This window comes from Rattus rattus, chromosome 3 (genome assembly GCF_011064425.1).
Source record: "Rattus rattus isolate New Zealand chromosome 3, Rrattus_CSIRO_v1, whole genome shotgun sequence".
Lineage (NCBI taxonomy): Eukaryota > Metazoa > Chordata > Mammalia > Rodentia > Muridae > Rattus > Rattus rattus.
In genome coordinates this window covers 83,282,639-83,308,465 of record NC_046156.1, presented here as the reverse complement: position 1 = coordinate 83,308,465, position 25,827 = coordinate 83,282,639, and the positions used below count along the sequence as shown (strand labels likewise).

General features: G+C 34.5%; 1 protein-coding gene across 1 annotated transcript in view; it reads right to left on the bottom strand.

The window, feature by feature from the left end:
* Nucleotides 1-5,348: 5,348 nt before the first annotated feature.
* Si (sucrase-isomaltase) overlaps nucleotides 5,349-25,827 on the bottom strand; it is an 80,445-nt gene continuing 59,966 nt past the window's right edge. Inside the window, exons 37-48 of the mRNA XM_032896729.1 lie at nucleotides 24,846-24,984; nucleotides 23,188-23,321; nucleotides 22,275-22,309; nucleotides 22,072-22,188; nucleotides 19,679-19,827; nucleotides 17,326-17,410; nucleotides 17,187-17,243; nucleotides 16,495-16,619; nucleotides 10,366-10,454; nucleotides 8,162-8,211; nucleotides 7,791-7,958; nucleotides 5,349-5,417 (exon numbers count right to left, since the gene is read on the bottom strand). Of these exons, the coding sequence (XP_032752620.1) occupies nucleotides 5,349-5,417; nucleotides 7,791-7,958; nucleotides 8,162-8,211; nucleotides 10,366-10,454; nucleotides 16,495-16,619; nucleotides 17,187-17,243; nucleotides 17,326-17,410; nucleotides 19,679-19,827; nucleotides 22,072-22,188; nucleotides 22,275-22,309; nucleotides 23,188-23,321; nucleotides 24,846-24,984 (1,217 nt within the window). The remainder of the gene's footprint in view (nucleotides 5,418-7,790; nucleotides 7,959-8,161; nucleotides 8,212-10,365; nucleotides 10,455-16,494; nucleotides 16,620-17,186; nucleotides 17,244-17,325; nucleotides 17,411-19,678; nucleotides 19,828-22,071; nucleotides 22,189-22,274; nucleotides 22,310-23,187; nucleotides 23,322-24,845; nucleotides 24,985-25,827) is intronic.

The following is a 25,827-nucleotide window of genomic DNA, read 5'->3' as shown; positions in this document are numbered from 1 at the left end:
AGATTGAGATTCTATTGGGACATGCAGTGGAGAAAATTATAGGCAGAACTACATTTAACTAATAGAGCCTGTGTGAAAAAGCTCGTCCTCTGCAAATGAGACATGGGTTTAGACAGGTTGGATAGAGACATTAATTTCCACAGGCTGTTTGGAAAAGATAATACAGAAATCCCGTTTTCAACTATAACTCAAGTACTCCTTGTCTATCTTCATATCTTGAAATGAGAACCTGGAATCTTTCACATTTTTACTTGTGAAATGGAAAGTTGCACATTGTCAAACAAATCTGTGTTCATTGACTGTGAAGGAGAAGGAAACAAACTCTGGAAACGCATGGTACTTCTGAAAGCAGTTTTGGGGAGTCTCTGAGAAGTGGGGTTGTGCTATGGAAATGGAGGTGATTAAGGAAGCAATACTTGCTCTGGGTGGCAGGCCTGTCTTAAGATTGGTTTTCCTAACTAAATTTTTTTCAAGGAACAAAACAGGAAAAAACTATAATTAGAAAAAAGGTCAGAGGTTTCCATTAGCAAAGAGAGAAGTTGATTGGCATTAGTGTAGCTTATCTTCTGGGTTAACTCATGAATAAGTAGGTGATGAACAGACGGAACAGCAGTTAGAAGTTCTTACTGCCTTAGCACAGGGCCTAATGCAGATGGTCTATATCTGCTCCCAATCGCCCGAACTGCTGGCTTCAGACTATCCAATCTCTTCCGACCTTTACAACAGCTGGACATACATACTATAAAATTATATATACATAAATGAAAATAATAAAAGGAATTTAAAAAACATGACTTAGTAGTCTTGTTTATCTCTTAATTGTAGTTAAAATAATTTTATCTGACAGTTCATTTCTGATTTCTTCCTACATAGTTACTACTACTAACTAGTTAGTTGATACTACAAGTATCTTCTGATGCCCATGTGGAAGCATCTCAAAGATGGAAGTCAGGCTAAAGGGAATACAGGCACGGAGTATCACTTACTGCATGTAAGTGCTCATTCTCTAAAAATAATGGTTTTGTAGCTCCACATGCAGTGTTTGTGAATTCTTTGCCTCGATTTTATGATCTACTATTTGTTAATTCTTTCTAATCAGAGTAAGGTATCTTAAAAATGAACTGAATATTATATTTATTCTTATTTTCTTCTGTGGTATTTGAATACTAATTTACTGTCTTGAATATAATTTTAGAATTATATTTAATTATATCTAATATATTTTAATTAATATAATTTATTTAATTATAGAAAGCAAAAGAGAACAAGTCATACAGAATTAGTTGTGTCTTGACCATAACAATCCCTGAGTATGTGACATCATTACTGGATATGTATTTGACACAAGCACAGCCTATTTGCCTCTGACAGATTCCAGGAACAATTGGCTGATGGGTAATTGGCAAGGCTTAAGAGAGAGGGGAAAGTTTTCCTCTAGAGTCAAATTATGAGTGTGTGTGAATAAATAATCAGTGTATTTAAAGACTGACAACTAAAGCAAGGCCTGCTGCTCCTGGATCTTTATACATGGAAAATGCTGTTCTACATAGACTTTGTACCCTGAGGTGTTAATCTTTCCCGACCCCTTCAGTGTTGCAGTGACAAAACTTCTGAGGTGCCAGGTTGTAGTGTTTTGAGTTAGAGAAATTCACCCAATAGCAGCTTAAAACAAATGTTGACCCAAGCATGGTTGTTTTGTTAGTTTCTGGACTTGGGAGGAAAGAAAAGAAGGAGAAGGAAGGAAGGAAGGAAGGAAGGAAGGGAGGGGAGGGAGGAGGGGAGAGGGAGGGAGGAGGGAGGAGGGGGAGGGAGGGGGGGGGGGAGGAAGGGGGGGAGGAAGAGGAGGGGAGGAGGGAGGGGAGGGGGGGGGGGAGGAGGAGAAGAGGGGGAAGAAGAGGGGGAGGGGGAGGGGGGGGGGGGGGGGAGGAGGGAGGGGGGGGGGGGGGAGAGGGGGGGAGGGGCGGGGGGGTGGAGGGGGGGCGGGTGGGGGGGGGAGGGCGGGGGGGAGGAGGGGAGGGAGGAGGGAGGGGAGGGGAAGGGAAGGGGGGGAGGAGAGGGGGGGGAAGAGGGGAGGAGGAGAGGAGGAAGAGGGTAGGAGGAGGAGGGGAGAAGGAGGGGAGGAGGAGGAGAAGAGGAGGGGAGGGGGAGGAGGTGTGGTGGAGGAGAGGAGGAGGAGAGAAGGAGGATATAAGAAGAAAGAATTTGACGTGATAATTTGGAAGATACAAAGGAAAACTGGGAAGATACATATCTACAAACATAATACATTCATTCGTATGGAATTGTTTTTAATGGGGGACAGATGGGGTGGAAGGAGAGAGTAAAGGGGGAAATGGCTGGAATTGGGAGGCACTTGGGGGATGGTGTGGAAACCAGGTGCAAAGGAAACTTCCTATAACCTATGATGTTTCGATTTTCTGTTGTTTAGGAAACAAACCTGTAACTGAAATTATGACTTGCTTTACCTAACATTCTAATGAGGTCTCCTAGTAAAGAAAGATAAGGAACCTCAACCCGCTATATCTACTAGCATGGTACAACTTCCATTGGAGGTAATAGGGTATATTCAACTGAATGGTTGGTCAAAGAGGCCCTATGCAAATTCCCAAAGAACCCAGGCGGACAACAGACTCCATTGCTGAGGAAAAAAAATACACAACTAATTGAACATGGAGAAGATGCACTATGCAGAACCTTCAGCTCTACATTTTAGTCTCTTTCATACAGAGAGGTATTCTGCAGGCTACTGACAGAGAAATGTTGGCACAAACTCAGCCAAAAAAACCTATAACCTACGATCTGTTCTGCCTGTAAGATATGCTAGAGCAATGGAGGCACAGAACGTGTGGGAAAAACCAACCAATGTCTGATTTGACTTAGATCCATTCCATGAGATAGGAATTCATACACACCACTCCTTGGTTAACCAAGAACCAGAGACTAGATAAAATGGATAATGAGGGTAAAACCAACTAATCTTAAAGAAAAATCAATATAAAATGATTCTTACTAATATTTTGCTACATTCACAGATCAAACTTTTTTCCAATTATCATCAGAAAGCTTTCTTCTGGCAGCAAATGGTAACATATGCAGAGACCCATAGCCAGACATTATGCAAAGAGAACGTCTAAATTACAGGTCTCTATCAAGTCCCTCTCTCAGAGCTCAGGGACTGTGGTAGAAGAGGAAGCAGATAGAGTGTAAGAGCAAGCAGGGATGAAGGTCAAAAGGAGAAAAAGGCCCTCTGAACAAACTAAGTAAGACACATGAATTTATAGAGATTGAAGCAGCAAGCACAAGGGTCTACACCAATTTAATTTAAATAAAAGAAAAATTCATCCTTAAATAATTTTAAAGTTATAAAGCAACTTCCTTTCCTTGATTTTATTCCTAAGAAATAATGATTATTTAGGTAACATGTTATGTAAAATAAGTCATAATTTCAGTTGCAGGTTTGTTTTTTTAAACAACAGAAAAATGAAACAATAACTTACCTTTCTTTCTTTCTTTCCTTCTTTCTTTTTTTTTTTTTGAATTTTTGTAAATTTACATTTCAAATGCTATTCCCTTTCCCGGTTTACCTGACATAAGGCCTGTATCCCATCCTCCTTCCCTTCTTCTATAAGGGTGTTCCCTTCCCCAACCATCCTCTTTCCCACCCCCCCCCGACATTTGACTACACTGGAGGGTCCAGCCTTGGCAGGACCAAGGTGCCCAACAAGACCATCCTCTGCTACATATGCAGCTGGAGTCACAGTTCAGTCAATGTATAGTTGTTGGATAATGGTTTAGTCCCTGAGAGCTCTGGTTGGTTATCATTGTTGTTCTTATGCAGTTGCAAGCCCCTATAGCTCCTTCAGTCCTTTTCTCTAATTTCTCCAACAATGATCCCATTCTCAGTTCAATGGTTTGCAGCCTCCATTGCCTCCATTCGCCTCTGTGTTTGTCATGCTCTGGCTGTGTCTCTCTGGAGAAAGCTATATCTGGAGCCTATCAGCATGCACTTCTTAGCTTTATCAATCTTATCTAGTTTGGTATATATTTGGGTTGTGTATCCATGTGGGACAGGCTCTGAATGATGGTCATTCCTTCAGTCTCTGCTCCAAACTTTGCCTCCATATCCCCCTCCTATGAATATTTTTGTTCCCCCTTTTAAGGAGTAAGATATCCACACTTTGGTCATCCTTCTTGAGCTTCTGTGGTCTGTGGATTGTACCTTGGGTAATTTGAGCTTTTGGGTTAATATCCACTTATCAGTGAATGCATACGATGTGTGTTTTTCTATGATTGGATTACCAACTTGCCTTTCTACTGTTTTCATATTTCTGTGAATTTTTGTACTCTTTTCACTTACTTAAGTGTCAGAACTCCATGTTGTTTTTGAGTTTAAATATTTTAATGTAGCTACAGTATTCACCACCAAGACTTGAATTAAAAGGACAGACACTTATTTTAAGAATGAGTCTCTGGAGCCTGAATATTTAAGAATAGACAACACTATTTTCTTCCCTTGCATGTGAGGTAAAACCATAAAAAGAAATTAAACATAGGAGTTATGACAAGTGTATCCAAAGCACCAATATAATGACATTTGAAAAATGATTTTTGGGGAGTAATTAGGTCATGAAGGTGGAGTTCTCACATAAGTATGTATGCCGAGTAAAGAAGAGATGTGAAGAAGATGTTTCTGTTCTTTCCTTCTCTGACATCTGCCAATACAAAACTATATTGTACACTGCAGGATCTGCAGGCACCTTGTTCTTTGGCTAATGACCTGGGAGTATTTGATGGTTTTGACTGAAACACCATGTTATATTAACTCATTTTAGCATTCCAACCTGAATGCCAGAGCTTCTTTGAAAAACAAAGGAGAAAAAAAAAAACCCTCACATCTTAATGTATTTATACAACTTTTATTTTCTGTTTTAAAATGAAATATACATAGTACAAAATGATTAAATATTGTGATATGTTAAATAAGTTTAGTCTACACAATTGAATGTATTAGTATATATAATTTATAGATACAAAAATTTTGTTAATTTAAAAATCACTTCCATTAATCATAACCTAGTTGTATGCATACAAGTTTACAGGTTTAGCTGTTTAGCTGTGACTTGCAAGGTATTATAATCATTCAAATCCTTTTCAACCTGCTGAGCAGTGGCATCCAGGATGCATTTGTAGCACAAGCTAGCATTTCTTTTGATGCAAACAATGGAGAAATATTTGGATAAGGAGTATGATAATTGTGTTTCAAAGAACGTATGTAGTCAGGAAAAATGGAAGTAGAACCATGGACCCGATATCAATTCCTCCTCAGGAACTCAAACTGATGTTGATCTTCATGACCAGGAGATTTCTATTGGTTCATCAAGAGTAACATTCATATTTTTCAGGTCAATTGTTAGTATCTAAAAAGAGAAAAAGTTGAAATTAATCACTTAAAGATAACTATTTTTCTTATCATTCTTTTTTAACAAAAACTGTTTTCATCTCAGTTATCTATATGTAAGCAGATGTAGCTTCTCCTTATTTTCATGTTGGTATTCATTCATGTTCTTTGCCTTTTGTGTGGTCAGGTGGGGTTGATTTGGCCTCCAATCCAGTTTATAGTTCATCAGATCCAGGCGTTCTGTGTGGCAGGAACTTAAAAGCAACTAGTCACATCACACCTCGCCATGTCATGTCATGCCACAGAACACATCACATTGAATCATTTCACATTCATGGTAAATGGCATCAATCAAAGTTACCTGCATTTTCTTCTATTGAGAAACTCGTGTAATCTTCATATACTCTAGTACATGGATTCATGGAATGGAATGGTGCTTTGCACAGTGAACTAGGTCTTCCCACATCAGTAAACATAATCAAGAAAAAGCCTTCTAGACATGCCCGCAGGCCAATCTAGTCTAGACATTGTCTCATACAGATACTTTTCCAGAGTATTCTAGAGTGTGTCAACTTGATTATATAATAGATATATAATATAATGTTATATAACACACACACACATATATATGTCTTACAATTTCTTAAAATTATAATTAACTGTTTGCTTATTTTTTTCTTCCTCTTCCTCCTACTTTATTTATATACTCCTTTTTGCAATTTTTAAAATTCATGGCCTCTTTTCCCATTAGGCGTTTTTACTTATAAATATAGTGCAAATACAAAAATAAACCCTTTTTATTCTGCACAATGTGATTTGTCTGTTTGATGTTGGATAACCAATAGCTGTGATTTTGAAGTATATGTTTATGCATGAGATTTAAGACAAAGACTTATAAGGAACTGTGTATAGTTGTTATTTTAAAGGAAAAACTTTATAAATCATCGAAGTAATATTCTTAACATTTAAACTTATCTGTGCAAAGGTTTATAATTGTTCCAAATAAACTTAGAATAACACTTTGGAAAACCTCATTTGACCCTGACCAGCTATCATTATGCACTTCAATTTTTATACTGAAGTCATGAGGCTTATTTACTATATATATATATATATATATATATATATAAATATATATATATATTTATCATGTCATTTCTTTTCAATCTAACTAAACAAGGGGAAATACAATCCAATTTATTTTAAACTGTGATTGATGGTGAATAAAACCTGCAAACCAATTTGCCCTTAAGGGAAACAACTCCCTTATCTTCTACCTTTGACCAAAGGACTAAATCAGTATCATTTTTGCTAGGCATTTTGTAAGTCACAGCACATGTTTCTAAACAACATATATTTGTGAGAGTAAATTTTAAACTTTTTCAAGAAAAGGCACCACCAAATATTCTAAACTGCTCCCCTTGCCAAAAATGCTGACATAATTGAAAAAAAAAATTAAAAAGAATAGATTGTCATTCCATTAGTAGAAGACTAGATTCTGAGTTGAAGAGTAAATCCAACAGGCAGATTAGACACTGTCAGCACAGCTAATTTGAGACTCAACTGAAAGAGACTGGCATTGGTGATGTGGCACACTAAGAGTCCGGGGTCCATTAGAACCTCAAGTTGATTAAAGCTGTCTTTCTTTCAAACTAAAGATGGACAGCCCTGTAACTGTGAAATATGTTCCCTTAGACTGACTGCTTGATGGCTAGCTCTTCCCATATAAATTTAAATTTTTCCTCACAGTTGCAAACATGAACACATGGACTCACCCAAAAGAAACACAGGTAGTGATATCACAAATATACATTGTATTAAGGCTAACTTTATTGGTAATGAATTCACAGAGTTTGGATGAAAAGGATCTTAAAGGTTGAATATTTACCACATTTGGAGGACGGCCTAATAGTATAGTGGAAACTAAAAGGCCATTACTAGCAGTAGTGCTGTTCTGACACAGGAATTCTGACGCCTGGCTCAGAGTCTGTATTCTCTTTCATGACAATATTCATCCTCCTAAACAGAGCTACATTAATTTTGAAACAATTTCAGAGGCTTTTTATCTGAGGTATATGCAATGCTCAAATGTAAACCTTATGATTAAAAATAGTATTTGAGCAATTGTTCAATTGCAATTTGGAATTATAATCTAAAATAATATTGTTTATTTTGTGTAAGAGAAATTGTAAAATAGCTGCTATTACATTATCTGTTTGAAAAGTTACTAAGGACATTCACACATAAATACATATGTGAGCATAACATAGTTGGATAACTGGCAAACACCACAGCTTATTTGTAATTCTGTTTCTTTAGTCCTGACCATGAGAGAATGTGTAGATGTTGTTCAGAGGCATGCTTGAGTAAAGCACATTTTTACACCACTTACCTCCTTAGCTTCCTCTTGAGTAAAAGGAGGCTGATAGTTATTTCCTCCATAAATCAAATTAACCTTGCTGATACGGAGTGTTCCTTTCCCCCATATGTGGATGCTTCCAAGTCTCATCTCCTGTTTGTTTTGATACCCATTTGTCGATACAGTGCTTGTTAAAGTTGTCTATAAAGGCATAAAAAGAAAACAAATAAATTCTCCATTGAAAATTCAAGTAAGTAGTCAGAAAATACATAGCTATGAACTAACGTGAATCTCATTGGATAGCACATAAATGATTCAATTACAGTATGTAGTGTGTTATATAGTGAACCACGAATAAAACTGTAACTTATTTAGTAAAATTTATTACAGAAGATATTACATACCTGATTTAAATTGAATTGTATCAAGGTGTATTGACCTCTTTCATAAGTGCCTTGAAAGAGAAAACAATAAATTATTTTCTTTTCAAAGAACAATAATAAATTGTAGCATATTTATTTTTCTTCTCAGGTAAAAGTGATATAATATTCTTTTATTGAATTTCAAGATAATGTCAAGCAAACATACAAAACAAATAAAAACATTACAGCCATTACTTTATCTAAAGTCCATGTTATTATAATAATAATATTGCTTACTAATATTAGGAAGTGTTTAATAGTGGTAAAGTATTTATAATAGTAAGTGTTTAAGTACAATAACAGAAATAATAAAGGAGATGTGCATGGCCATTATCATAATAATTATTATGGCTATCCTCATTGTACAGTGAGGAAGTTTGTCACAAGACAAAAAATGATGAAACTTTCAAAAATTATTTTTTGTACCTATGCAAAAACAGGATTTTATATGTTTCTATATGATAGAAACATAAACTGACGTGGTGTAGAAAACCTGATGTCTTCCAATTCCTCTCCTATTCACACAAAGAACAATGTGCAAACTATGGTCTATTTATGTCATTACTTTTATGAAAATTAATTTGCTGATAATCTTGCTATTCTAAAACTGATATTATGCTATGAACATTTTCTTTCTATATATTCACACAGAACATGTAGATTTTCATTTATGTATGCATTCACATATATGTGTACATATGTATTTGTGTTCATGTATTTGTGAAAGACAGGTGATTCCAACTGTTTTCTTTTCTGAGATTCTCCATCTAAACCTGAGCTGGTTACATAGACCATATACTACATTATTTACACCTCATGTGAAGGATAAGTTTTTCTCTAACTCGTTAGTCTAGGATTACAAGGGCACACTGCCAGTATTTGATAAAAAACAAAAACAAAACAAAACAAAACACCAAGGGGTACATGTTTTTGTCACAGAAATCAGATTCTCCTGTTTTCAAGGCAAGTGTTGAATAACTAATTGAATTATTTTCCCAACTCTCAGGATATGTACTCTTAACAAAACCTGGAGGTGTACCTGATGCCAATGGAGAGAAAAACATACATAGTGAGAGGCTTAACTATTTATTGTAGATATTTCTGTTGTTATACCATCATGAATACAATGCAAATAAATTTCGCAATAAGATAGTTTTTCATGTTAAGATAAAAATAAAACCATAGCAACAAACACATTGAATGTTAAAAGGATAAGCAAAAGCAGCAGCAACCCAGTAAGGACACTGAGCTAATTTCTTGTTTTAGGGTATACTTCTGCGTTGATTATGACACATAAAATGTGGCATTCTTGGCTCATTGACCTATTGGGTCATGTAAACATCACTTTGCTAGCTTCCGCTAAAGGTAAGCTGTGTCTAAATACCTTTATAGTAAGGGAGAAAAATTTGCTTTTACTTTTTAAACTTTTATGTAGACTGTTTCCAGCAATTATTATACTATTTGAACATTAAATGATATGTCTAGCTTTATGTTCCACTTTCAAAGTACAATAGCTGACACAGTGTAACTTTAAGAATATAAGCATACTGCCTTTCACTTGACTGTCTCAACCTGACATTCCAGCTTACCAATAATGAACTAGAGACTTACTATTATTTATTAACCATAAGCCTTAAATGGCTATCTCTCAGCTAACTTTTCACATTTAAATTAACCTAACTATTCTATTCCACATTCTGTCCTATGGCCCATTACCATTCTCTCACATAATCAGTCTCAGTATTGGTTCCTTCCACCTTCATGTCTAGCTGGAGAAACACACACACACACACACACACACACACACACACATTCTCTCTCTCTCTCTCTCTCTCTCTCTGTCACACACACACACACACACACACACACACACACACACACACACACACACACCTGATTCTTTCCTGGAGATTCTAATTGTTCCAAAAAAAATCCTGCCTTTCTTCTCATGTCATGCTATAGGTAATCAGATCATTATTAAACCAATTAGAAGATGATGGTGAAGAATGTTTACAAAATATACAGGTAGATGATGATCCAAGAAAAATAACACCAAAGTCCAGCCTGTATTCAATTCTCTTGAAGGCATATCAACATTTGAATAACATAAAGACAACTTTTACACAGTGCACAAATGAGATTATCTCAACTGCTATCAGTTACATTTGTCTGAATGGAAGACTTACCTATAGACTCTCCATCATCCCAGAATAGAGACCCTTGTGCCATTTGGTTGTCATCTGCAGCAACAATGAGCTTCATGTAATTCTGTCGACTACAAGAAAAAAAATGTAATTCTATATTTTCAGAGGATATTGTATAATATGATAGTCATGAAAGAATATGCATTGTAAGGAAATTAAGAAAACCAACATCTAAACAGAGAAAATGAAGACTTTACTTCTATAAAATGAGAAAATAAAATACGGAAAGAAAATTCACCATATACATAGTAAAGTATCTCAAATGTCATTTAGCTTTAAGAGTTCACCTATCACCATTAATCAGAAGAGGACTCATTCATAGTAGCTAAAAACATTAGGTTTATGGATACTGTAACTTTTATGCATCTCTATTTTAATCAGTCTCTCCCTCCCATCCTCCTCTGCTCCCTCTTCCGTCCATTCCTCTCTCATATACCAAAATAAGACATGTGTATGTCCAATATTCCACAATTGAACTGTAGTCTCAGCCCCAGTATGCAATTTTTAATACTTTCAGTTTAAAACTTCTTCACATTTCAATATATAAAACATTAGATTATAATTGCTTACTAATAATAATTCAAAGAATAACTATATAGTTCTATGTTCATGCTTTTTAATTGATAACATCTCTTAACATATGCCTATATAGGTCTACTTATTAATTAAACACAGCGGACTGTACAACATTGTGTAAGAAGTAACTTGGTTTGAAAGCATCAAATTGTTAAAAAAAGGGTGGTTCTTTAACAAACTATTCTTTTCTACATTGATATGATAGTCACAGATATTAAAATGCATTCTATTCTCAAGTTTCTTAACATTTTCAGAATTTTACAGCTCAATTTTTAGTAAATTCATATTAAAATTATAAGCGAGCATGACAAAGCAAAAATCTTTAAATGTATATTAATATTTACTTAGATAAAATGTACTGTATCATATAAATATAAAAAATATGATTAATCTATATGCATAGTGGCATATTAATTCAATCCCATATTCCCAGAATTTGAGATACTGAGAGAGGAACATCATGGATGCAAAGTTCACTTTGGCTACATAGCAAAATTCTGTCTTGAAAACAAAACTAAAGTCTGGTTGAGCCTTCAATTTACAAATACTTATGAAAATTATAATAAGTGTCTTACAGCTTATACTCTACTCTGGAAACAATTATAACAATATTCCATATAACTTGCAACATTAGGAACAGAAACCAAAAAAAGATGTAGAAAAAGACCTCTCAGTGAAACTGAGAGTTCTTCAAGACCCAGTATATATATAGTATATATATATATATATATATATATATATATATATATATATATATGCATATACACATATATACATACACACACATATATATATATATATCCATATATGATTGAAGTAGTTCAGTACTGTTTGTTCATGACCTCTCGGATGTCATCCTATAGCTTTCCAGGAAGTAGCCATAGGTTAGATTAAGAAGCAAAAGGAAAGGGTCGGTTTTACATCGACCACATCACAGAATCTATTCATGATACTTAGAGGTTGGACATATCAGTGAGTCCTTATAAATAAAAAAAATGGACCAGGGATTTTATGAAGTGATGAATGATAATAGGGAAATTCAAAGCGGTTATGTCTCCACCAGTACCCGCTCAGGGTAAGACTAAAGGAAAATGGAAAGCAGGCAGGTCATGAACCTCCATCCACTAGGAACTATTGTGCACTCTATTGTTAATGGATATTGACAATAACCATTATTAATTGTTAATTGACTTTATTGTTAGTGGATATCTTTATTTCGACAAAGTATCAGTCAGAAAATAAATCATAGAACGGAAATGAGCAGGTAGAGGCAACGAAACAAAATGTACAACAAGGGGAAGTCATCAAATAATAGGAACTCTGTAAGCTTCATAAACTCAACTATTATTCAGTGATAAACCAGTAAGATAAATATTGAGGGATGGAAGGACTATGTAAGTGTAATAATAAATGAAGGATTGTACCACTGAAGAGGCTATTTGACCTGTAGTTCCAAAAACATGTCAATCTATGAGCTGCAAATGCTGAATGCTAAAGGCTTAGAGATGGCTGTTAGTTCCATGGGATTAGTCAGATAGAAAATAAAGAACCTTTGGAATAATGGATCTTTTGTATGGGATATTATTCACTTAAAACCACAGATCAAAAAACAACATGATAAGCTCTGTTTTAAGTATGGACACTGGGTGAGAGTTGTGTATCCCTGCAGGTTTATCAAATATGGTGGGGCTGTTTGTGATAGACTATGAACAAGGCAAGGACATTTTACCTTCCTCTCATTTATACCTTCCTCTCATTTTTCTACAATTCATATTTGTATTCTAGAGATTCTTTAAAAAATACTGTTTTCAGATCTGGGAATGTAGCTCAGTTAGCTAGCTTGCCCAGCATGCTCTTACAGTGTGAGCTCTAACCCTGCATATGCTAAGCAAGGTGGAAAACACCTGAAATCTCAGCAGCACCCAGAAGCAGAGACAAGGAGATCAAAATTCAAGGCCATGCTTTGCTGCATAGGAAGTTGAAAATCGGTTTATACTATTTGAGTCCCTACCTCAAAATGAAAAACAAATCACAAATGAATGTTTTTAAGGAGTGTCATTATTTCTATGTCACAGAGAAAAATAAAATAAAAAAAAGATGATGGCTTTTGTTAAGTCTCAAAAACAAATGATTCATTTGTAAATACTTACACATATTATGTACAGAGGTCCTGAAGTTTTGCAGTTAGTAGGGAAACCTCACTTCTAAAGGAATCTATTACTGGAAGGTAACTTTCTATGAGTCTTCAACATTTATGCATATTGCATGTGGAGAGATGATAGCAGCTTTTCTCTTGAAATTACATTTTTTAAGAAAATTTTGGTAGGTGATGTTGAAAGACAGGATCAGTTACTAACATGATTATTATATTTACTGTTCATTATATTAAAGAGTAAAGTGTGTCCTCTTTCAAGCAAAGGATGGGCGGGACTGTTTGCGTCTCACAAAATATGCAGCTCCCCTAGATACTCAACTGACCCAACCTTTAAGTGTGACGTCTACCAGGGTGGCTTTCTGGCATCCCAGTTGGACTAGGGAGCAGGGAAACCTGAGGTTCTTCAGTATTCTCATTTTCCTGCCATGCCTTTGGTTTATAAGTAAATACCCACTTTGCTACAGAAGGATTATGGGGAAGAGCTCAGACATTTCTACCTACTAACTTTAGAGCCAGATATTTTTTTCTTTTCTTTTATTAAATATTTTTATATTTACATTTCAAATGTTATCACCTCTTTTGGTATCCCCTCCACAAACACCCTATCCCATCTCCCTTTGACTGCTTCTATGAGGGTGCTCTCACACCTACCCACTCACTCCCTCCTCCCCACCCTGGCATTTTCCTACACTGGGGCATTGAGCCTGCACAGGACCAAGAGCCTCACCTCCCATTGATGCTCACAAAGGTTATATATGTGGAGCCATGTGACCCTCTATGTGATGTGTACTCTTTGGTTGGTGGTTTAGTCCCTGGGAGCCCTGGGGGGGGGTTCTAATTGGTTAATATAGTTTTTCTTCTATTTGAATTGCAAATCCCTTCAGCTCTTTTAGTCCTTTCTCTAACTCCTCCATTTGGGACCCTGTGCTCAGTCCAACGGTTGGCTGTGAGCATTTGCCTCTGTATTTGTCAGGCTCTGGCAGAACCTCTCAGGAGATAGCCTTATTATGCTCCTGTCAGCATGCACTTCTGGAATAGTGTCTGGGTTTGGTGACTATATAAGAGATAGATCACCAGGTGAGGCAGTCACTAAATGGCCTTTCTGTCAGTCTCTGCTCTACACTTTGTCTCCACATTTCTTCCCGTGAGTATGTTGTTCCCCCTTCTAAAAAGGACTGAAGCATCCACACTTTGGTCTTCCTTATTCTTGAGCTTCATGTGGTCTATGAATTGTATCTTGGGCATTGCGAGCTTTTGGGCTAATATCAAGTTATCAGTGAATGCATACTATGTGTGTTCTTTTGTGACTGGATTATCACACTGTGGATGATATTTTCTAGTTCCATTCATTTGCCTATGAATTTAAGTTAGTCATTGTTTTTAATAGCTGAATAGTACTCCATTGTGTAGATGTACCACATTTTCTGTATCCATTTCTGTTGCAGAACATCTGGTTTGTTTCCAGCTTCTGGCTATGATAAGGCTGCTATGAACATAGTGGAGCATGTGGCCTTGTCATACATTGAAGCATCTTTTGAGTATATGCCCAGGAGTGGTATAGTTGAATCCTCAGGTAGCACTATGTCCAAATTTCTGAGGAACTTCCAGACTGATTTCCAAAGTGGTTGTACCAGTTTGCAATCCCACCAACAATGGAGGAGTGCTCCTCTTTCTGCACATCCTCACCAGCATCTGCTGTCACCTGAGTTTCTGATCTTAGCCATTCTGACTGGTGTGAGGTGGTATCTGAAGGTTGTTTTGATTGGCATTTCCCTGATGACTATGGATTCTGGACATTTATTTAGGTGCTTCTCAACCGTTCTGTATTCCTCAGTTGAGAATTCTTTGTTTAGCTCTATAACCCAATTTTTAATAAGGCTATTTGATTCTCTGGAGTCTAACTTCTTGACTTCTCTGTATATATTAGATATTAGCCCTCTATCAGTAGTATTGGTAAAGACCCAATCTGTTGGTTACCATTTTTTCCTATTGACTTTGTTCTTTGCCTTACAGAAGTTTTGCAATTTTATTAGGTCCCATTTGTTGAGTCTTAATCTTACAGCATAAACCATTAGTGTTCTGTTCAGTAATTTTCCCGTGTGCCTATGTGCTAGAGGCTCTTTCCCAATTTCTCTTCTATTAGTTTCAGTGTGTCTGTTTCTATGTGAAGATCTTTGATCCATTTGGACTTGAGATTTGTATAAGGAGATAAGAATGGGTCAATTTAGAAAATGTGGATGCTTCATTCCTTCTTAGAAGGGAGAACAAAATACTCATGGGAGGATGTACAGGGACAAAGAGTGGAGCAGGAACTGAAGAAAAGGTCATCCAGAGACTTCCTCTTCTGGGGATCTAACTCAAATGCAGCCACCAAACCCAGTCCCTATTGCTAATGCCAAGAAGTGCTTGCTGACAGGAGTCAGTCATAGGTGTCTCCTGAGAGGCTCTGCCAGAGCCTTACTGATACAGATGAAGACGGTTTCAGTTAACTATTGCACTGAACAATGGAGGAGTTCAAGAAAAGACTGACGAAACTGAAAGAGTTTGCAACACCATAGGAAGAATAACAATATCAACCAATGAGAACCCACCAGAGCTCCCAGGGACCATACCAACAACCAATGAGTACACATGGAGGGACCCATTACTCCAGCCAGGTATATAGCAGAGGATGACAATGCCAGTATCAATAGAAGGAAAAGCCCTTGGTCCTGTGTAGGCTCATTTCCACAATGTAGGATAATGCCAGAAAGTTGAGGTTGGAGTGGGTGGGCTAGAGTGGGAGCATCCTCATAGAAACAGGAGGAGGGAGGAGGTGGTATAGGAGAGTGGGGAAAGCAGCCAACATCGAAATGTAAATACTTAAAATATCCAAGAAAAGCAAAATGAAAAGAAAAAAAAAAGAATGGGTTGATTTGCATTCTTCTACATGCTAACCTCCAGTTGAACCAGCACCTTTTGTTGGAAATGCTGTCTTTTTTCCACTGGATGATGTTAGCTGCTTTGTCAAAATCAAGTGACCATATGTGGGTACATTTCTGGATCTTCAATTCTATTCCATTGGTGTACCTGCTTGTCTCTGTAGCAATACAATACAGGTTTTTTTGTTTTTTGTTTTTTTATTTTTATTTTTTATTTTATTTATTTATTTATTTATTTATTTATTTATTTATTTATTTATTTATTTATTTATTATCATTATTGCTCTGTAATGCAGCTTAAGGTTAGGGATGATGATATCCCCCAGAAGTTTTTTATTGTTGAGAAGAGTTTTCACTGTCCTGTTTTTTTTTTTTGTTTTGTTATTCCAAATGAATTTGCAAATGCTGTTTTTGATATCTTACAAAATGCAATTACAGTTCTAAAAACAGTCTACTTACCTTAGATGTGTGTTCCGTGCTGGCTCTTGACATGGTAGAATGTAACCTCCTCGGACGTGTAGATTTATTGTATCAAAGGGAGCTGAAAAAGTGTGAATTGTTCCTTTGAGCTTTATATCTTCCCCCTAATAAGGAGAAGAAGGGGGGGCGGGTGAGAATTGACATAATCTGTAATGTAAGATTTAAGAAAGCACATCTTTGAAATAAAACATCACACTTTTTTTTACAGAAAAATGAACAAAACCCATATTTTTTAAAATGCTCTCATTTAAAGGGTATCCTAAAGTCCTGGTTATTCTTTCATTCTCAGATTTCATTTGGTTTTAGATTTCCTATACACTGTAAGTGTGGATTTCACAAGGTCATAAAGAAGGAATAAGTTCATTATTCTTAATGATCATTTTTGTGTAGCCAAAAGAGGCAACAGAACGTTGTCATACGGTACACATTTCTGTTCCTACTTGCTAAAACAAATCAACGACTGCATAATTCACTAGAGCTTATAAATTAATTGTACCAAGGTATTTATTTTAATTCAAATATAATTAACAGAGCATAAACAATTCAGGTTTTTTAAGTGGAAAATAAACAGATACATAAATTATATGAATAAACCATCAAAATATTATATATGTATATATAATATATATATGTGTGTTTAGTTAACTTTCTAAAAATCTTCCTAAACTTACTGTATGGTAGTCAAACCATCGAGCCTTAGGAACGTAGCCAGTCACACTGGTCCTGAACTGGAATTGAAAAAAAAAGTCATTGAAATAATCTGAGATAAAATGATATCATTTTGATAATATAATACATGACTATACTTACAGGTTCAACGACAGGAGTCACCATAAAAGCTGGACCCCATAGGAACTGCTTGTATATTTCCCAGGTTTCTTTATCATCAAAGAACCTGATAAAAGTATCACAAAGTATTCAATTAAACCAAAAATTTTAATTTCTTCTGAACAAATAATGTGTTTATGAGGTCTAAGTTTGCTGTGCTTTTTTTGTTTTCACTTTTTTATTTTTAGATTCAAATGAAAATCATGCTCAAAAATATTTAAAATAAAAGGCCATTCTATTAATTGGAACACAGGGTCAAGCAGAACAGACTTTATGAGTCAAACCAAACTATGTCTAAATATTCTAATGAAAAACTTGTTAAGAAATATTTGCACAATTGAATGACAAGTCACTATGGAGGAGAGTTTATAGAGGAGAGTGAAAAGAGTTACTTTAAAGTTAACTTTGTCTAGTAAATAACAAGATCGAAAGCAGCAAGGAGAGATCACGTGCAGAAAGATTATAAATGTACACTGCATGGATTTTTTTTTAGATTCCAATAGAAGTGTTTTTTCAGAACAACACTATCAACCAAAAGAGCTCCCAGGGACTAAACCACCATCCAGGACTCCACCTGGACAGACCCATGGCTCCAGCTGCATATGCAGCAGAGGATGACCTTGTTGGGCACCAATGGGAGAAGAAGTCCTTGGCCCTGCCAAGAATGGACCAGTGTAGGGGAATATCAGGGTTAAGAGGTAGGAAGGGGTTGGTGGATGGGTGGGGGAACACCCTCATAGAAGAAGGGGTAGGGGGGATGTGATTGGGGGGTTTTGGACGGGAAACCGAGAAAGGGGATAACATTGGAAATATAAATAAATAATATTCAATAAACAGATAAGATGAATAGGTTTACACCTATAATCTGAGGCAAGATAATTGCCACAAAATGAAGAAATATCACAGAGGACAGGGTCGGAGTTTGGGATAGGGGAGATTGCCTATCTTAAAGCTCTTCTTATTGGCTGACATGCCATTATGACATCGAAGATTCTTGCATATGTAAGTTGGTTTTTAATAGTGAAATTAATGACCATAGTAAAAAATGCTAAGTAATAGGAAATAGTCATAATAGCCAATATTCTGTTATTGATATTAAGCAATGAATTTAGTTTAGTTCTTGTTTCATTAGCAACCAAGCATAGTGGTAAAATCTATGCTGGGGTTTAGCTCACAAAGAACTCCCTGTGCTACAAAGGCTGAAGCACTCCAGTAGGACAAAAGAACTGTTCAGAATCCATAGTCAAAGTCTCAAACATTGGAAATGCAAACAGATTAGCCTGAAACCTAAGAAGAGGCTTGTCAGTGGGCAATGAGAGGAACAGTAGGGCAGTGGCAGGTGAGTTAAGGACATCTTCCATGTACCTTGAATCTCCAGAGGTATACATTTTTTACTACAAACTTTGTTTTTCTAAATACAATTTCCTTGAGAATTTATTTGTGTTTTAATCATATCCATAACCACTAATTGCCTCTAATTATTGCACCTTTTATTGTGACCCTTTCTCCACTTTTTTTTAAAAATTATAAAACCCTATTGGGTCATATAGTGCTGCCTATATACTCAGTCTATGACTGACCCATGGTGCATGTTCAACCGACCAGGAGCTAGACACATAAAACTGACTCTGTTAAGAGTCATCTATTACTAATAGTTCCTCAGACAGGAGTAGGATTTCCTGTCTAATTTCCCATTCCATGCTTGGATTTTGTCTAGCTTGAGCTTGCAGAAACTTTTAGAATACCGTTACAGCACTCTGAGTTCACATGTGCAGCTTCCCTTTTGTGTATTGAAAACACTGTTTTCCTGCAGTCATAAGTAGTCTTTCTAGCTCTTATGATCTTTCTATCACACAATGATTGGTCAACCTTAAGAGATGGAGGTATCCCATTTATGACTGGGAATACTGCACTTTCTTATTTGCTACATCTTTTAATCTTCAATCAAATATGAAGGTATACAAGTAAAATTTATTATTTTGATAATTTTATTGAGTATTAGTTCTTAAGTTCTAATAGACAGTTGTGACTTTTAATTAGTTTATCAGTAGTAAAATCTGAAGGCCACCTTGCTCAATTGCGCAGTTAATATAAGAGATGTGAGAAGCAAAGTGTCTCATGAATAAGTTAAAGAGGTGTTTTAAAGTATTAATTGTTTCATTATTAAGGGATTTTATATAACAACTGAATACCTATGAGGGCTTCTTAGAAATATTTATGTAAAACCTTTATTAGCTCAAAATGTATAATAAAATCCATGAAATATTATACTATAGATAATAGATTAAAGTAATCCAAAGCTATTCACTGAAGAAAAAGTAAAATTCGCACTTACTCATGCATGAGGGGTCTGATGACAGTTCCACCATGAACATGGGCTTCATGCATCTGTGTGTAGAAATAGGGCAGCAAAGTGTATCTGATTTCTAGAACGTTCTTTGACATTTGAGCAAAAGTTTCATTCCAGGAAACAGGATCTTGCCTCTGAAACAAAGTACAATGTAACAGTCATATCTCATTATTAGAATCTCAACATTCAAATAAATTATTAGAGAATTAAAGTAGCAAATTATTAATAATATTATATTCTACATAATATCTTTACAAAAATCTCCATGCTGTCATAATTATATTTTATATGAAGAATGAAAGTAGAAGAATAATAGTATTTTAATTTGATAATCAATGCCAAAAGCTTGAGTTACTGTTCTTAAATATATGCAATGTATAGTTCATATTTTAAAAGATGATGAACATATTGTCAGTTATAGTAATAGTCAATGTTGGAATGTAAAATCTAGAAAGGAAATGATATGGTTTGTTAGACAAATGTGGCCTGAAATATCAAGAGGTAAGTAGAGCTCACCATATTAGCCTCACACACCACAATGCAGTCTCATGTGAAGTGAACAGACTAATATACCATAGCACAGGAGGAATGTGCACACTAATCGCGAATGCATTTCAGTCTCCTTTGGAATATGTATTCAAGTCAAAGGAATAATATTAGTGGTGCAATATTGAGAATCTACAAAAAATGTTGTTGTTCATATCAGGAAAATATGAGGGACAGCGATTCTTATATATTTTAGTAGGGATCATGGAAACAAACTACACTTACTTGTAATTACAAAACACACTTCTTTTAGGTTTACTAATAGCAACCCTCAAAGAGGCTTTTAGAACAACATCATGTTTATGAAGAGTCTGACTTTACTAGAATTTGAAAATAAGAAATTTGGTATGGCAACCTGTTGTTCTCCCTGGCAGATGCACTATTAGACTAAGGAAAGATTGAAATGACAGTAGCACAACACTTATTAAGTTATGCAAGACCTATGTATAGTATATGTTACCTATTTATTTATAGTTTATTTGAGTGGTTTTAGAAAGAAAGATAGTAGGATATTGCCACATTACTTAATCTCAAATTTTGTTCTGTTGATTCACTAGTATATATATATATATATATATATATATTTATATATATATATTTCTGAGGTTATTTATTTATAGTTGTTTCTTTCATCTATCCTTACTTCTCTATTCTATCTTACTGAGATCTTGATCAAATGTCTCCTCATCCAAGCCATCATAGAATCACCATTTAGGTAAAAAACTGCCATATATATCCTCAACTGTATTCCCCAAATTCATACTCATTTGATTTTGACATATATTAAAAGTAAATGTGATATAAATAAATCACATTATAATATTATGAAATAATAGACTATAATCTAAATATTTAAGCATATATATATACATATATATATACATATATATATACATATATATACACACTCCAAGAATATTTCTTAAATCACCCCCTATCCAGACTTTTCTTAATACCCCTTTTCTCCAGTGTGGCAATATCCTTAGTTAGAAACATGTTTCTATTAAAATGTTCATATTCTTCAAAATATTTCCCCATAGTTGCTTGTCTTTAAAACTGCTTCAAAAACTGCTATCCTTGTAATTTGATTATTAAGAAAATAAAACACTCCCACTAGTTCAAGTAAAATTTGGATAGTACAAAGTTTTCTCAATACACCCTACATCTGTTGATTCATAAATGTGCTATGATTATGTCTTTCTGATGTTTTCTATTGTTTTTAACCTTGGACTGACATGCTTTCTGATCAGTTCTTTTTCTCTGCAAATTAACTAAAAGTTTAGCACAAGTTATTGCATAATAGTATATTGCCTCTTAGTCGTCACAGTTTTCCATTAAATTAATCACTGTCTTACAGAACACTGAAAAATTGTATGCAAATAAGTCAATAACTCTCAGTGATTGCCACTGCAAAGAAATCTGCCCTTAAAAATCATGCAATATTTTCTTGTTTCTCGGTTTCTAAACTTGCTTTTTCTATATTTGCTTTTAGAGTTTCCAATTTCATTCAGTATTGCAAATGTGTCATTCTTATAATCAATTTGGTTTCAATTTGAAATTTTTGTTGTAATTCTGTCCCAGTTGAAATAAGTCCTACAGTAAGACATTTTTACCTAACTCTTCCAAATTTTTATCAATCAACTATAGCACATGTGCTCTGTAAGCAAGCCATGCTTTCTGAGTACACTATTATTTCATAAATATGATAAGGTTTAAAGTATTCATGTATGACATTGTCAAGTAAAATATAATTGAAGCAAAAACAAAGAACATAATGCTGCATAGGGAAAAATAAATAAAACAAAATTGACACAAATATAGTGATTACATACTCTAGTAAATTGAATGTTGTGATTCCTTGAATATGGATAAAAGGCTCCAACTTGCATCCAACGAGTACAGAGATGGTATTCTGAATCGTTAAAAAAGCCACAGATATCTGCTCCAATCTAAAAAATAGTTATATTTAATGTATATCAAGTACTGTTTCTTAATAGGCATAGACTACAAATATAAATTAAACAGATTTACTTACGTATGGTATCCCAAAAAGATTAAATTCCAGCATGCCTAAAAATTAGAATAAAATTTTACATTGATATTTTCATTCGTTTTAGTATTTTACATTTATTAACGAAGATATTCTCTTTGTATATCACTTCTTATTAAATGACATATTTCAGTATTAATAAATTATTCTTTTATAAAACTCATAATAATTGTTATTATATATATTCTCAAAGATAAGAGATTATATTGTTAAGATAATAGTACTACAACATAATTTAAACACAAGTAATCTATAAACATAACATAGTGGCATAACACTAAGTTATGGAGTTCTGTTATAATTTAGCCATTTATTTTACAATGTAGAACAAATGTAATTACTTTTATTAAATACTACAATAAGTGAGAATTTCAACAAAATTGAACACATAATTTTTCATCTCTTCGGTAAAAATATTCTAAGCATGGTTTGAAGGAATCTAGTCAATAATGATTATGTTGAGAATCAAAACAGTAGTTGTCTATTCAGTTTGAACTATATAGCCTTTTGCCATGTATCTAGGGTCAGAAAATACTTAGTTGGATGTTTCTTTCTTTACCATCTCTCAGTGATTCCTATTCTCTAGCATATAATATATGCTATTTTTCTCTTTGCTTTTGAATAGTCTCTTCAAGCTTTTGCATTTCAACATGAAACAATCCAAAATGAGTAAAGATATTTCTATTCAAATAAACTAGCTGAATCATCAGTCATTTACCTCTCTAAAGTATCCTTGATTATATCTGCCTGACTAGTGACAATTCAGTGATGACCTGTTTCATAAAAATAATTTTAATATTTTAATTCTTACAATTTAATGATGATAGCTAGCACAAGATGAAGTAAATATTTTCTCAAAAAGTATAAAAAGTATTGATAGAAGATAATTATCACATACCAATGAGTGATTTTTCCAAATTATCCCAGTTTGCATAATTGTCTCCAAGCCAGTGTCCACCCCATCGACCAGCTGTGGGATATGTGGACCGAGAGATGACTATCCCTCTCAGACCAGTGGTGTTCTGTAATGCACTGTGCAATGAAGACATATGTTGCATATTTGTATCATTCATTTCCCTTAAATGTTTCTTTATGTTTGCTTGCTTTTTAAAATATTTTTATTGTATATATTTCGTTAAAGAATTAAATATGTTATTGGATATTTTATGTATTTACATTTCAAATGTTATCCCCTTCCCAGTTCCCATAATCCTCACTGCCCTGGAACTTGCTTTAGGTACCAGACTGGTCTCAAACTCAGATATCTGCCTTCCAGTGCTGGAATTAGAAGTTTGTGTTACAATGCCTGACTTAAATATTTCTACTGAGACAATTATGAAAAGAAACTACCTATGATATGGTACAGGTTTCCTATCACAGTCAACACTTAACTCACTGTGTACTAAAACCCTTCCAGGCATGACAGACATTTTTTCTTATCTTCTAACATTTACTATAGTGACATTCATAAGAACATGATTTTTTTTCTTTTTTAACCTTTCAAAGAATGCAAGTTAACTATAAATAACATTAACTAAACTAATAATCAAATAGAGCATATAAGTCTAAATGTATAACTCAATCTAGCTCTTCTTCTCAGTTAAACATCCATATTTTTGCAATGTAACTCTGAATAATATATTCACTAAAGTAACCTTTGTATAACAGCATAGAAAGAATGGGAGACTTTAATGGATTATTTGTTTTTTGAAAAAGCAATCATTGTACTTTAGTTCTGCAATTTATCGCTAGTCAAATCTCATCAAGAAAATGTATTTTACAAATGTGTTTATAATTACTCTTCTCTTTCTCTTCTATCCTTAGAGAGTAGAGTTAATGACTTTGACTATTAAAATATATTTCAGTTTAAAATATAATGCAAAGATACATTAATTTACACTATTTGCATCTTTTTCACTTTTCAGTTTTCATCTTTCATTATGCAAGTACTTCCTTTCCTATGTCACTCTCTGATAAGCATATATATGTATATATGACACATACATATACACACATACATATATATAAGCATATATGTATCCTATACAGATATGGGATATACATATATGTATACATATACAAGCACTCACATACAAATGAACACACATATATACATATATAGAGATAAAATAAACTATCTACTATATTGTCCAGGTTTTCTGTCACAGTCAGCACTTCACTCACTATGTACTCTCTCTCTCTCTCTCTCTCTCTCTCTCTATATATATATATATATATATATATATATATATATATATATATATATCACCAGACACACATGTATGTAACACTAAAATGGCCTAAAACTCTTTGGAGTAACATAACAAAAAGCAATAACCCAATAACATAATAATGATAATTAGACTGGCTGATATTTTACTTGATTGAGAGAAATGAATTTTTTCTAAAACTTATATAAAGAAGAAATAATTTACAAGGAACAATTGAAATGGAAAGAAATTCAGCAAGACTCTTGAAGTATGGAAGTTTGAAGCTGATATCATCAACATAAATTGAACCAGAAAAGCAGAGGAGAAAATTAGAAACATAACTTACTCCAGAGTGGGTTTTACTTGAGACCATCCATATAAATTGTGAACATCATAATGCAAAACTGATGAGCCATCGCTAAGGATATGTTCAGTCTCCATACACATGGTTCGGAAGTGTAGCCCCTCACCTCTTTTCGTGAGTTCTGGGAAAATCAATGAAAATATAGTAACGCTTTGACGACTCTGACTTGAAATATGTAGCTCATAACTACATATGCATTAATTTTAAATATCTGATTTGTTTTATTAATGACATAAAAGAATCTTATGAAGTACAAAATAATGTTTTAATTCATGAACTAACTGGATTCTATTGAACTCAGTGTCAGACCACAATGATCACTCAAAGCTTTCAACCATTTGTTATGGTGAATATGTGCAAAACCTGTTCTTAGAAACATTCTGAAATACTATGCACCTCAGTTAGCTATATTTTCCTGATGTGCCATAGTAAACGCATACACATTTTACTAAACGTTAAAATTCCATCTACTTGTATGTTCTTAGGGTAAACAAATTATGCAATTTAATTGATGATTTTAATCATTTGCACACTTTATGTATACCAAATTTAAATGTCTGTAGTGATCTGTGGACTAGTGGATGAAACTTTTTAAATATCTAAAATATGAATACACTGTAAGTTGCATATGATTTTTAAGATTTACTTCTTATTTCTTTTGTATGTGCACAGGTACATGAGTACAAGTACTCATGCAGGCCAGAAAGTAGTGTTGGATCCTCTGAATCTGGAGTTACACAGTTTTGAGCTACTGCAGGTGGGTGTTAAGAACCACTTTGCTTCTTTGAAAAAGCAGTAGACATTCTACCATTAAGCCATCTCCCCGTTGCTAAAACTTCTATTGCCTTTTATTCATTTAAATAGCAAATGCTGATTCAGTACATTTTCATTAAAATAATTCACTTAAAGCACAAATCTCAGAACCAAGCTGCTCTGGTCTTCAACCAACTTTGTGTTTACTATT